Below are 14199 nucleotides of genomic sequence, written 5' to 3'. Positions count from 1 at the left end.
GGCCAGTTTCTTTATATATTTGTAGATGGATGGAATTTGAAGATCAGCGTGCAGGTCGGTCAGTCTGAAGTATTTTGGAGCACCTGTGAATCTCCTGAGAATATAATTTTGATGTTTATGGAGGTTGTAAATATTGCTTTCCTGCGCGAAAACCCAAGCCGGTGCACCATATGTAAGAACAGGTCTGATAATTTGTTCATACATAATTTTCTTGTTCTTTAGTAATACATGTGACTTAGGGTAGCAAAAACGGAGCAGACTGCGGTTAACAAAATTTACCAATATTATATTACTGAACACTAACATTAACTGATAAACGTTTTTTAGTAAATTTAGTACTTTTATATATGTTATTGTATTTTAAAATATTATCAATATGATATGGTATTTTTTTTATTACTTTATCACGCTATTCAGAAGCCGGTCAGCAACTTCAATCGGAAAATTATAACAGTATTATTAGATAGGTGACAGCAAAAAAGTTCCAGTGAAATAATTTTTCTTGGCATGTTTACTACATACTGTATACTAAATACTACAGTAGTTCGAAACCTGACGCCATGTGGCCCATTTGTGGCCCTGGGATACTCTAAAAGGGGAACCACAGATAGAAAGGGGAGCCACGAGAAGTGCTGAAGGGGGCCCCACACACAGAGAAAGAGAGGTGAAGAATTAGAGCTTTCAAGTAAAATATGTACAGTATATATATAATGTAATAACGCCATAAACAAACATGTGATACGATATATATATATATATATATGTGTGATTATGAGTTGTGAGATTAGTGTTTCAAATGTGATTAGAGAGATGAGTAAAATGTGGGAATCCGTGCAAAATTCTATAGAAAAGTATCAATGAAATGAAAGCATAGTAAAGCAAGCAATATATCTGTCCAACGATAATGCAATTTTCTATCCCCGAGAAATCCTAAAAAGGAGGCAATAAGCAAGTGTCATTGGATACGTTCTTTTTAAAATCACAAAAAAAAGAATAAGAATGCAAACAACGGTGGGTTGTCGTCCAACACGACATGATCGTTTTCTCTCTCGTTGTTCAGAGTAAGATAATTTGTATATAATATAAGCTCTTGCTGTTGCATGGAATGGAGGTCCATCAGTTCGTCTATGGTCAACTCCTGGCCAAGCAGAATTTATATAAAAAACAAGCGCACATACTCGCGATTACAATGCTACATCTAGTTTCGTAAAATAGTCATATTCAATTTTTCCTGTGAGGCACGCTGACCGGGCACTGTAGGGGGGAAATATTACCTACAGTTCCACAGTACGTGTGTGCACGAAAGCGAAAAATCATCAGCTTAGTTGTGAAAACGAGACAATAAATAAACAAAGCGCAAGATTTTTGCTCGTAATGCGAATCATCGCTCGTTAATTGAATCAATTTATTTCCAAAATTTTTGCTCGTTATACGAATTGCTCGCAAACCGAACCGCTCGTTAACCGAAGTTCCACGATATCCGAATCTCCTGTCAATTCGCTTGTAGGCGAAGGGGTTAATTACCTTCAGAAAAGTTATACGTTCGGTGAATTTGGTAGGATTCTGAAGTGACGTCATCAATTTTAAAAGCGTTATAACTCATTAATTATGGGACAAATAAAAAACTGGGTGTAAACACTTTTCCATATTACTTTTTCACATGGAATCGCGTGTATAATTATTGGGCGGTCCATAGTTGACACCCTGTATTTAAATTTGGGAAAAAAACATTGGAAATTCTCGTTGATCTTTTTGATGAATTGAGATATACACTATTACAGGATGTTTTTCGTGCATTTTATATTCGTGTTCATGCTAATTTTTTGGAAACGTGACAATACCAAATGTATTAAGCTTCATTGCAGGGTATAAGATGATTTCCATGATTATATTGCATGCCAAAAAATAAGTTAACAATAAACAATACTTTCTGAATTGATGCATATTTTGGCAATATGTTGATTTCTCTTTTTTTTATGTTGTAAAATGTACGTTGTTATTATGTGAATTGTGAGAACCATTCAACACTACTGATAAATACGTGTGACGATAACATCTTTATGTCATCTGTTATTATCTAAAAATTGTACTCAGTTTGAATTAATGCATGTTTCGACACCATGTTTATCTCTCCTTTTTAAAAAATTCATGATCATTTTTTGTGATCGATTACTAAATATGTTACAGTTGTCGCTCAATTATGGTGAAATTTCATGCAGTCAAATATCAGTTGATATCATTTTTTTTTTATTTTGTTCCCTTGGATTTAAACGGGGAATAAATGGTTCAATAAAGACCAATATAAGTTATCATATCATATTAGCTGACCATCATGCAGTTATAAGGTTTTGGTTTCGATAATTGCACGTTTCAATATAAATTTGCTTTTGTTTTATTAGAGTCATTCTATGGTCAACAAAAGATAATCTTTTTTAACTTCATGTGTATTTGATCGATATTTTATGGGGGCGGCGATATTTTATCAGCCGGCCCCAATATACACTAAAGTCATTATTTTCTTGGGAAGATGTAATTGTTTTTTTGTTGAGCAGTCCTTTTCTTTTGCTGAGCTAATATTAATTGCCTTGGCTTTCAATTGATTAATTCTATTATTCGATTTACGTAATTTTAATTACGATTCAGTAATATGTAATCTTTGACATATCAATAAATTCTGGTTTTGTTGGAGATGGCCGAATTCTCCCGGGGGAGAGGCGAAGCGCGTACGTTGCTTCTTGCAGCAGAGCCTGTGTATCTCGCAATTTCTCCAGCCATCTATCAGCGAGAATGTTCTCGAAAAATGGAGGATATTTTATCCAGTATTAGTAAATATGATGCGAGATAACAATGCCATTTATTGGACTTCAGAATTACTAAAACAACGCGTCACACTTCTATCGAGAGTTATCACCACAAACATAATTTTCGTCAAAAATCATAACAATATTACTGCTCCAGTTCACCAACGTTGCATCGATGTTTTCGCGTATTAATTTCATTGAAACTTTTCTTTTTTTTTTAGTAATTAATCAATTTGTTTTTCAACTCAGCACATCAACTTTTTTACAATTCTACTATTGGGCCGTAGACCTCTGAGGGTCCAAGCGCCGTTTTTTGAGAACCACTGGGATAGATGAAGCTGCCAAATCAGATTAGCTATCAGATCAATCTAAAGTTGGACCATATTATGTGCACAGGTTTGTGTGCGCGTAAAGAAGTTACAAAGCCAGCATCCGTTTCGAAGTGCACGAAATCTTTTCCGCGTAAGTCCATTATCATTTTAAAGCAACCTGTGCTCAAGACCAAGAACAGAGTGAAACCCAAAATCATGAAATCAAACAAAAACTTTGAATGCAATGCTGATAAGAATATTTATTGAAATACATTCGATACATGTAAGCATAAGACCCCCACACATACACAATAGGTTTTTTGTTTTCATACAAAAGATAATCGAAGTTCATGATAGTCGTTTGCCATTTAATTTCCTAGATTTATAGAGTAGCTTCTCCCCTATAGTCCTAGAGGGAAAAAAAGAACGATATACGTAATTGATGAGATTCAGTACAGTGCCAGATATACGATTCAGTAAGATCACGTTGAACCAAAATAAGATTTCTTATTAGTTGTACTTATCCCTACGTAGATTCCACTCAAAAAAATAAATTTTAGCATTAAACTGATAATAATTATTCGAAATGCTTATTCCTTGAAAAACCGTTGGGGAGGAGGGTAAATTTCTACTTGAATACCCATCTTGCATTTCATCACGGTATTGTACGGCCGATGTGAAAATTATCTCAGGGATCGGTCCTCTCCCCTCTATTATTCTTAATTTGCATTAGTGACCTCCCAGAATCCCCCAACTGCACTACTAGGGTCTTTGCAGGTGACTGCGTAATTTACAGCATCATTAATCAAGAGTCCGATCAAGAACTTCTTTAACATAATCTGGCTTCCATCTCTTACTGGTGTCTGTTACATGTATAACATTTTCCATGGTCATCTCATCCTTGATACTTCTGGTATTCTAGCCCCGAACCATTCTACATCTCAAAAAGACCCCAATCCCCGTAAAATAAAACCTATTTTTGCTACTAACTACTTTAAATGCAGCTTCTTTCCTGATACCATTGGTGAATGGAACGAACTCCCCAGCTCTACTGTCAACCCTCCCATTATCACTGCTTTTTTTGCACGTATCAAACAATAATTTCGTCACATTCAACCGCATTCTCTTGTATAGGCCTACAAGGCAAACAATGCTGCATAAATAAATAAATAAATGTCTGAACTTTAAAACGTATGCAGATGAGTTAAGCATCGTCGAATTGGTGTTTTTGTTTAATGTTTGTATGAACAGCGTTAATTTTTGATATACACATTAGAACAGGGGTTCTTAACCTTTTTCTGTCGCTACCGAAAATCAACAACACAATCAACTTCACGATGAATCGGTCCAATTGTGATTTAAAAATTCTTATTAAATATCTCTTATCAATGAGAAATTAGTGAAAGTAGTCCGTGGTATCTGGTGGTCTAACAGGGCCCCGAATCCCAACAGGGATTGGGAGGAAAAAAAACATTGAATGCTTTCAGTAATTCTGAAACTGTTACTTTCATAAATTCCGAACTTTCATGAATTCTGGTAGTATTTCTCTCATTAATTTTGAGTTATTTTTCATTGATTTAAAAGATGAATGGAATTTCTTTTCAAAAATATTGTATATTTGAATCTCTCAAACATTAACATTATTAAACATCAGCTGGAAAAATGTGTTTACCTGCTCCCGCTGCTGCTGCTGCCGCCGCCGCCGATGCTGCTGAAGAAGCTTGAGAAGTCTGCGAATGAACACATGAAAAGTTATTTTTGTTGTGAGTATTTATAACTAAATATGCCAAATAAGATTGTTTTTATTCAGTAAAAACTAAGTGTGAGGAAATTATCTATTTCTAAATTGAAATTCATTCAACCCTAACGATGACTTTAGTTAAAAACATAAACTAAAGAAGTGTAGATCTTCATTATTATTAAAATAAGTTATAACGCGAAGAAATTTTTAAATTTAACGTAAAAAAAATTGAATTGTTTTAGACAGGTTGTTGGTTTATTGGTTCAGGTTTATTGAACGCAAACTTTTCATAGGCAGGGGAAAAATTCGTTATTTTGCAAATTATATTTGACGACTTGAACAATGTACATTGAATTCTAAAGTGAAACGTTGTTATTGCCCCGAATTAAGGTCCGACAGAGTTAACGAAACAACAAAGCATTTCGATTGAAGTTCAATAAAATGTTTCATTAAAACTCATTGCTTTCATTTTATATAAGCTAATTTCCCGTTTTATTTCACTTATCTGAAACGGAGTGAATGAAATCTGAATTGAAATGGAACTTTAATGCACAAAATTTAACTGCACAAAATTAATTTTTGAAAGCTATCCCCTTTTCCTCACGATGCCATGGAAGAGTGACTTCTAAAATAAATAAAAAACACTGTGTGGTGGAGAGTCAAAGTGCTGGTGGTTTTTTTTTTTTACCAGTTAACCTGGAGTTTTTAGGTGGAGGACACGGTAGCTACTGCTGTTGTTAATTTCGTAGATTGCCATTTCTTCAGATATGGCGAATGCTGGGTGATACCTGTAATTTTTATGCTTCGTTTCTTGCTTGAAACCTCGACTACTACGATCCCCTGACGTCAGTTTCCTTTCGATCACATATTTAACCGCTTCGCTAATAAATGATCTGTTTGATGAATCGGTGATAAATATGGTAAACTTGTCCTAACCTAACGCATGACAGAAAAAGGAAGGACAGAAGGAAGTAGAAAAAAAAAAGCTCTGCATGTATTGGTTCATCATCTTTCATCATTTAAATTTCAATTCTCGAGATATCAGACCAATATATTCAGCTTAATAACAAACGGAGGGCAAATTCCATGAACATAATATTTAATCCGTCACACGAACATGTAAATACAGCAGCAGATACGATTTCTCCGTCTCTAAGGTCTCTTACTGACAAAATGAATATTTATAAACATTTAGTTGTGCGAGTCGGTCTCGCATTTGAAAAGGTCTCTCCGCAGCAGACAGACCTTCAACACAATACTTACAAGACACGAAAATTCTAGCATCTGCCTTCATCATTTCAAAATATGGAACCCACACAGGTGACAGCAGCAGTAATATCAGGAAGCAAACATAACTGACAACATAAATACAGTATACATTAGGGGCCTAACATACACTCACAACACTCTTTCCGGCACGTACTAATTCGTTGGAAATTCTCCAAATGAATTTTTACGGAAAGTGCAAACACGATTGGGTGGCACTAGTAGTTACCTTGATGCCAACTCTCTATCCCCCACAAGAGGAAGTACTACCTCTGAGTCAGAAAAGATTATGGCAAAGTCTTTGTAGGTTTCGAATTCAGGAAAATTCAGAAAGGCTAATGGGACGCTGGTGCGATGTTTTGAGCTCTCCTGTTGATTGTGGTCCGAAGTAAATCAATTCACGCGAAGAATATGCACGCAATTCCCAAAAAAATAATTTTTGTATCTATGAGGAGGAAATGCTTTAGGTCGTACTTTCGTATTTTTGCTCTTCGATTACAACAACAGCTTTTAAGTTTTTAAATTTTTTAAATTTTAAAAATGTGCAAAATAACGGAAACAATCTATCAACATCAATTTGTTGTATTAGATATAATCTAATTACACAGAGAGAGAACATTTAATTATCAGCATTGCGTATCCGCAAGTTGTTTAAAGTGGCATGTCTATACATTTCGATTTATTATAAAACTTATTATTCACTATCTTTTATCATGCCTTATGAATTACTAAATTATTTCTCAAAGAATATTTAATAGCAATTCAAAGGGAAGTTGAATCACTACCAGTTATTTTAATTAATATTTTGAAGGAGAATTGAGTTTTGATCTAGAACGTTTATGGGTTATCTAATATTCTTACACGATTTCTATTCAAATATATGGTGTAATTTATAAATGGGATTAAAGACGAAACCAAAATGCTACTGTTTACCTGCTTGCTTCCGTATGAACTCCAAAATTTTTTGTAGTATGACATAATATCGTCCGTATTTCCTACGTCGAAGTAAAATGTCATGTATAAAATCAGATATGAACGCAAAAAAAATTAAGCATTTTGATATTAAAAAAAAAGCTTTCCTAATTTCATATTTGACGGCATGCCCACGTTAATGACATATAAAATGTTGGCAATGAATTATGTACACATGAAGTATAAGAGATTTAGAGATTTGAAAACATCAAGCTATTATTTAAAAAATCAAATAATTATATAAATGTTCTTTATTACCTCCAGTACTGTTGCTAATACCTGTAAAATATAATATCACGAATTATAGAAGAAATATATTTTTTAAACAAAATGCACAATATCAAATCGTAGTTTTGTAAAAATTGGAGTTAAACGAATTACAGTGGAACTTCGGTTAGCGAACAATTCGCATTACGAACAAAAATTTTGCGGGTATCTTTTTTCACGTTATCACAACGGAGCTTATGGTTTTTTGCTTTCTCCCACAAGCGTTTTATGGAATTTAGAGTAATATTCTCCCCTACGGTCTCCGGTCAGCGTGCCTGAGTAGGAAAATTCACACACGTGCGAGTGTGAATATTTACGATACGAAACTAGATGTAGCATAGCAGCGATGCATACGTGCACTTGAAGTTTTTTTTAAATTTTGCTTGTGGAAAAAAATGTGGGTTGATTGTATTACACTGAACGTGATTTTAAGGGGGAGAGATTTCGGAGAGATTTTGTGCTTGGGGAAGACCATGGACTAGAGGTGCATGAGGATTGCATTCAAGAACTAGTGGTGAAAAATGTCTAGAAGTGTTGACAGTAGATGAAGTGATGGATCCCTTTTGCACGCACCAGCAAGAGTTCATGAACGGTATCTCATCTAAGGAAGAGAGAAGTAAGGAGAAGTCCCTCACATAAAATGAGATTATGGAGATGTGTAGAATGTGGGAATCTGTGCAAAACTCTGTAGAAAAGAACCACCCAAATAAATCTGTAGCAATGTGCAATCTCTCCAACGAACACTGCAATTTACCAATTCCCAGAAATCCTGAAACAGAGGCAAAAGCAAGTGTCATTGGATAAGGTTATTTTTGAAAGTCACGCAAAAAGAATAAGTTTTCAAACAACAGTGAGTCTGTAAATCGTCCCAAACGATAGTCCTCCTCCTCTCTCTCGTCTGTGTTGGTGTCGTTCTGGTATTGTTTGTATTACGTATATTTTATTTCATTATGTATTATTATTAATGTGTTTAATTATTGATTGAATGCCGTTTTTGTTAGTAATTTTTATGTGAATGACTAATTGTGGAATGCATTATCCCAGTTTCCATTATTTCCTATTGGGAAGTTTGATTCGCATAGCGAGCGTGTTCGCGGAACGAATTAAGCTCGTTCACCGAAGTTACGCTGTACTCTATTCACTATGCAATGCTTATACGCACTCTTTCCGCCTCCTGAAATCAGTCCACTACTGCCTTTTCCTGAGCCATCATCTTAATTGCAACAATGAGCGAGAAAAAAAAATCAGTTAAATTTCATAAAAAAAACGAAATATTTTAATATTGATTCATAACAATATTTAAATTTACTCGCGCATTCAAAACCTCTTTTAGCTAAGTATTGAACTTACCGGGCACTTTTATTCCAGCAATGTTTATACCGCCATTCGAGTTACCTATGGTAAAAAGTTAGATAACATATCAATCACAATTAAATTACAAAATTATGCAATAATAAGAAATTGGACAACACGGAAAAATACTTACCATTTCCAAGTATGTTGATTCCATTGTTCTTTTTGCCTGTATCGTGATAATAAGGAAAGAGGATGAGTTGATGGTATGTATTTAAAATAAAATATATGTAGAATCAAATGAAAGAGTGAGATACACAACAATGCATGCAATGCAAAACAAATATTGAACTTTGAAATGTGTTTCTTAGAAATTACGAGTAATATATATAGCAGCGCTTCTCAACCTTTTTTTTCGTTCATTGCACCCTTTTGACCAAATATTCTTCTTGTGGCCTTTTGTTTAAACTAGGACCACCTGGAACCAAAAGTGGGACGTTCCCCACATCTTAAACTGATTTCTTAATAAATTCATGAATCAATCAATTCTTCTACTATGAAGGTTACCATCAAGTCCCATGGGTTTGAATCCAGACATAGAAAATCAGAAGCAAGTTCTTTATCTACCGAGCCTAGAGCGACCACCAATGGATGGAGCTTTCATTTCCCACCCAACTCCACTGGTTGGAAATTGCCGTATGGCGATATATGACCGGAGTTGGTGTGCGGTGAAGTAGCTTACAATGAAGAAGCGAATTTTACAATAATAAAGCAACAAAAAACAAATGTGATTCATCAAGTAACCCCAGAACACTTCTCCATGAGGGTCCTCAGACTCTAGTTCGCAGAATTTTAGTGGGACCACAGACTGGATTAATCTCGGGCTACCGATGTTGCAAATTTTACAATGTTAAACTACAAAAGTCAATGAGATTCAATCAGGAGAACCCGAAATGGAACCTGTCAACTTTTTCATGGGGGCCCTGACCAGGAAACTTGTCGGACATCCCCCGTGAGGGGCCACGAAGACTTATCATTTTTATAAATTTTACAACGAATAAAATCCAAGGCCCCACATCGAGTAGCGGGGACCCAATACGCAGATTTTTAGTGGGGACCCAGACTGGATTTATCTCGGGCTTCAGCTGTTACAAATTCCACAATGTTAAACGACAGAAAACAATGAGATTAATCCAGGGCACCTAAAATGAAACGGGGATCCCGACTCGGAAGCTTATCGGGCATCCCCCCGTGAGGGCCACGGCAATTATTCGCTAGTATTCATTTTACCAACGAATAAAATCCAGCGCCCCACGCAATTACTCGGGACCGAATTCGCAGATTTTTATGGATCCCAGACTGGATATATCTTTTGTGGTCTCTCCTCTCTCTCTCTCTCTCTCTCTCTCTCCCCCCCCCCCTCTCGCTTCACACACACACAGCTATCAGAAATTTTTTCAATTTTATAGCAGCAAGAAAACAACGAGGCCCATCAACGGCCCCTGGAAACGAAACCTTTTAACTTCCCCGTGAAGGTATATGTGCGATGCCCCCCTACCCCGACCCTGTGTGTTGGGAGCGCTGGTGATATATGTCTATTATACATACCTCTCGACATGGCCCCCTACAAGGGCATGGCTGACAGGGGTCGGAACGATTCTTATCACTTTTTGATTTTTCATACTATAAATTAACCACAGAGGGGCCCGTGAAAAAGCTGATTTGGGGTCCCGCCATCTCTCCCATCCTAGGGGGCCCTGCTGTAGGATGTGGGAGCCTCTCGGTACATACACATAACTTAGTCCCGAGGGGTCAAATGAGTCCCGAAATGCAAGAGTTAAATGAAAACTTGACCCAAACTCCTAACCGACTTCCGTGACACAAAAACGTAACAGATTTTCGTCACATAAAAACGTCACCGACTTCCGTTACATGAAATCGTCACTAATTTCCGTAACCTAGAAACGGGCCATTTCCGAGTTTGTGATTTTATATCATAGAGTAGATATTGAGTGCAACTTTGCTTTTATTCTCAACTTGACAAAAATCATTCGTTTTGGCTATTTTTCTCTTGATTTTTCTATATTTTTGAATTCAATGGTACTAACGCAGAACGTCGGCATTTATTTAGACATTGGCTATGGTTTTTTTCATTTTTGAATTCTTTGTGAATTCTTCAATTTGTTTCATTCTAAATTTTTTTGAAATTTTAAATGTTCATATATATTGTTTTCAATTTCCAGTTAGCATAATTAATTAGTTTTCATTTTTTCATATATAAACGATGAAACTTTAACAATATATATATACTCTGCTCGATATATTCCATTCTCTACTATTATACGGTTTTGCTGTCTGGAAGGTGACTTCATTTCAAATCTCGATCCAATAATAAAACTAATATTATACATACTCATACATACATTGACTCATAGCAAATGACTTTTAAACCATTTCCAAAACAACTTTTTCACCGTCTTCGAATACTTTGATCATCAAACAATACAAATTCACTTTAATCATGTTTAAACGAGAAAAATTCGCTTTACCTTTAAACAGTTTTCGTTCTTTAAATAGATTGGAGCAATATTTACTCGTGACTACTGACTCACAAAACACTCCTGAAGAAGCATTTTATTTACCTCAACGCGAAATTTTTCAGCTCACCACCAGATATTCTCAACATCACTAATTTATCACTCTTTAAAAAACACATGAAGCAATGTGTATTTTCAATTAGTGACATCGAGAATTTATTTTGATTTTTATCTACGCTGCTGAATTAGTAATCAATTTAATTTTACAAATTGCGTTATTTTTATGTTTTTCATTATTAGTACCAATCTGAATATCACCCAATGCGTATTTCATATAGCTGCCCTCCCTACTGTTCCAAAAATGCTATGAAATATGTGAAAGTAATTATACCGACATTTGATTTTTTCTTTCGTATCAACCACAACTCAAATTCTTTTATTTTACTTTTTTCTACTTGTTTATTATTTTTTTCATTGATATGTATTTTTTGTACGTTCCGTTCATTATAATTTTGCAATAGGTCAACCCGTATTGGTCTCTTGAACCATCGGCTGATTTTTTTGAATATTTTTAAGAAATGAAATTAATAAATTGAAATTCAAATTGAATGCTTCGAATCTGTGGTTTTCTCACAAATTCTCTGTGGTCCCTCTTTAGTCTCTTGCCATGGCTCCCCTTTTGCGTGATTTGCACCCGTGCCCCCCGCCTTAGAATATCCCAAGGCAGGCAAGGTTGAAAACCACTGATACATATAATGAAATACACGAGTTTAAACATTTATTTTAAATTTACACTTTATAATCACGACAGACTCACCCGATCCTCCCGTTAATCCACCGATGTTCAATCCGTTATTCTGGTTATCTATTGTGAAAAATCAGAAAATTTATTTTATTTATTTTCACATGCGATACATGCATCTATTGAAGGTCATATAGAGATCATCATAGGGGAAACAAAACTTCTCAATTGAATTTGTGGATTTTTTTTTTTTCATTTTTGTACTTGCATAAAATACTGGGTGGGCAAGAAGCCCTGACCTAGAGACAAACACGGCTAAAGCATTTAAAATAGAAGGTTTAATTTTTTCCCCATTCATTATAACACACATTACAAATGCATACCTGCCAACTGTTACGATTTCATAATATTTAGTACGATTTTAACAAGCTAATACTACGTATTATACGCTTTTGCTTCTAAAAATACGATTTTTTACCGAATCGGTAATATTGATGTTTTCCTGCTTGTGTCTCAAACTGATTGGCGTTAGAATCATCGATGTTCGTTATCACCCCGCGGAACCTAGCCCAAAATTCTCGCGCGGTGAGGAAACAGTAAATACATACAAATACAAATACAACGCCACAACAGGCAAAATGCCTAACGAGGTGGCTGATAAAAAGATGCCCATAAAAATATGGTTGTCATATGTTTCAAAAATACAGCAACCCAATTAAAAATGCAATTAACACAAATTACAAACAATATATACACATGATAAAATATTATACAATGCCCATAAAGAATACTTATGGTTGTCTTATTCTAAGAATGGATAGCTTCTCGATTTACCCCAACATGTTTATCGTATTTCTTTTTAAACGTGTCAATTGTGTTACAATTTACTACCTCCGGGGGTAAGCTATTCCATTTATTAACAACCCTATTGGAGAAAAATTCCCTGCGACACCATAACCTTGCATTGTCCCTCACCAATCGATACTGGTGTCCCCTTGTAAAAGCAGTCGATTGGCGGCGTACTAAAAGTTCATGGTCCATCCTATCCATCCCATTGAAAATTTTGAACACTTCGATCATATCTCCTCGACACCTGCGTTCATCCAGTGTAAACATATTCAAAAAATGAAGTCTCTCTTCATACCTCAAGCCCCGTGTGCCAATAAGGACACGCGTAGCTCTTCTCTGCACCCCTTCAACCAAGTCTATGTCCCTCTGTAGGTATGGTCTCCAAAACCTTACAGCATACTCCAGTCCAGGACGAACTAAGCCTCGAAAAAGCGGAAGAATGACTTTAGGAGAACGCGAAGAGACCTTTTTGAAAATGAGACCAAGCATTCTATTCGATTTTTTGACAACCGTTGAACAATGTTCAGAAAACTTAAGTCGCTCGTCAATGAGAATTCCCAAATCGGTGACTCTAGTTGCATCCGGGATAGTGACACCATTCAACTCGTAAGAGAACCGTGGGTTGTTCGAACCAAAATGAGCGACCATGCACTTATCTACGCTAAACGTCATGCTCCATTCATTTGCCCATGCTGCAATCTTGTTTAAGTTGGTCTGGAGCAACTCCCTATCGCTTTCATTCCCGATTACCCCCATTAGCTTCACATCATCTGCGAATTTGCTAGTAATTCCATCGATACCCTGATCGAGTTTGTCGATAAAAAGTGAAAAAAGTATGGGGCCAAGGACACTTCCCTGAGGAACTCCACTTGTGACATCTGTCCAACCAGAGAATTCCCCGTTCACCATAACTCGTTGCGACCTATCTCTTAACCACGATTCTATCCAATTCAGCAAGTTGCCCCCTATTCCAATCTCGTGTAAACGCTTCAAGAGTTTGCCATGTTGGACCCGATCGAATGCCTTCTGGAAATCAAGGTAAACAACGTCGACATTTTTGCTCTTACCCAAAGCCTTAGTCACGTAATCATAGAAGCAAAGGAGGTTAGTTACACATGACTTCCCCTTCCTGAACCCATGCTGATTATCCGACAATACATCATTCTCGTCTATCCACTTCACAAACTGCCTTTTGATGATAATTTCCAAAATTTTCGAGAGGGAGCTCGTCAAACTCACTGGACGATAATTAGACACCACTTCTCTACTACCCTTCTTAAATATCGGAACAACGTTAGCCAGTTTCCAATCTCTCGGGACGATACCCTCAGCAACACTACTCCTGTATATCTGTGCGACTGGCCCCAACAATTCATTAGCACCTTCCCTGAGAACCCTGGGATAGATATCATCTGGTCCT

The 14199-nt window shown here is 36.1% G+C and overlaps 1 protein-coding gene across 2 annotated transcripts in view; it reads right to left on the bottom strand.

Moving 5' to 3' along the window:
• Positions 1-3352: 3352 nt before the first annotated feature.
• The window catches only part of LOC149088608 (uncharacterized), a 55280-nt gene continuing 44433 nt past the window's right edge, over positions 3353-14199 (bottom strand). For both annotated transcript variants that reach the window (XM_089248149.1, XM_089248158.1), the window contains 8 exons: positions 12006-12053; positions 8845-8880; positions 8709-8753; positions 8521-8571; positions 7350-7370; positions 7053-7114; positions 4785-4842; positions 3353-3521 (listed from right to left, as the gene is read on the bottom strand). In XM_089248149.1, coding sequence (XP_089104275.1) covers positions 3514-3521; positions 4785-4842; positions 7053-7114; positions 7350-7370; positions 8521-8571; positions 8709-8753; positions 8845-8880; positions 12006-12053 — 329 coding nt within the window. In that variant the 3' untranslated portion in view covers positions 3353-3513. The remainder of the gene's footprint in view (positions 3522-4784; positions 4843-7052; positions 7115-7349; positions 7371-8520; positions 8572-8708; positions 8754-8844; positions 8881-12005; positions 12054-14199) is intronic.

Source organism: Pholcus phalangioides, unplaced genomic scaffold (assembly GCF_987345545.1).
Source record: "Pholcus phalangioides strain wild (caught in Gottingen) unplaced genomic scaffold, Ppha-v1.0 ptg000003l_1, whole genome shotgun sequence".
In the NCBI taxonomy this organism is placed as follows: Eukaryota; Metazoa; Arthropoda; class Arachnida; order Araneae; family Pholcidae; genus Pholcus; species Pholcus phalangioides.
This window is presented reverse-complemented; position numbering and strand designations above follow the sequence as displayed.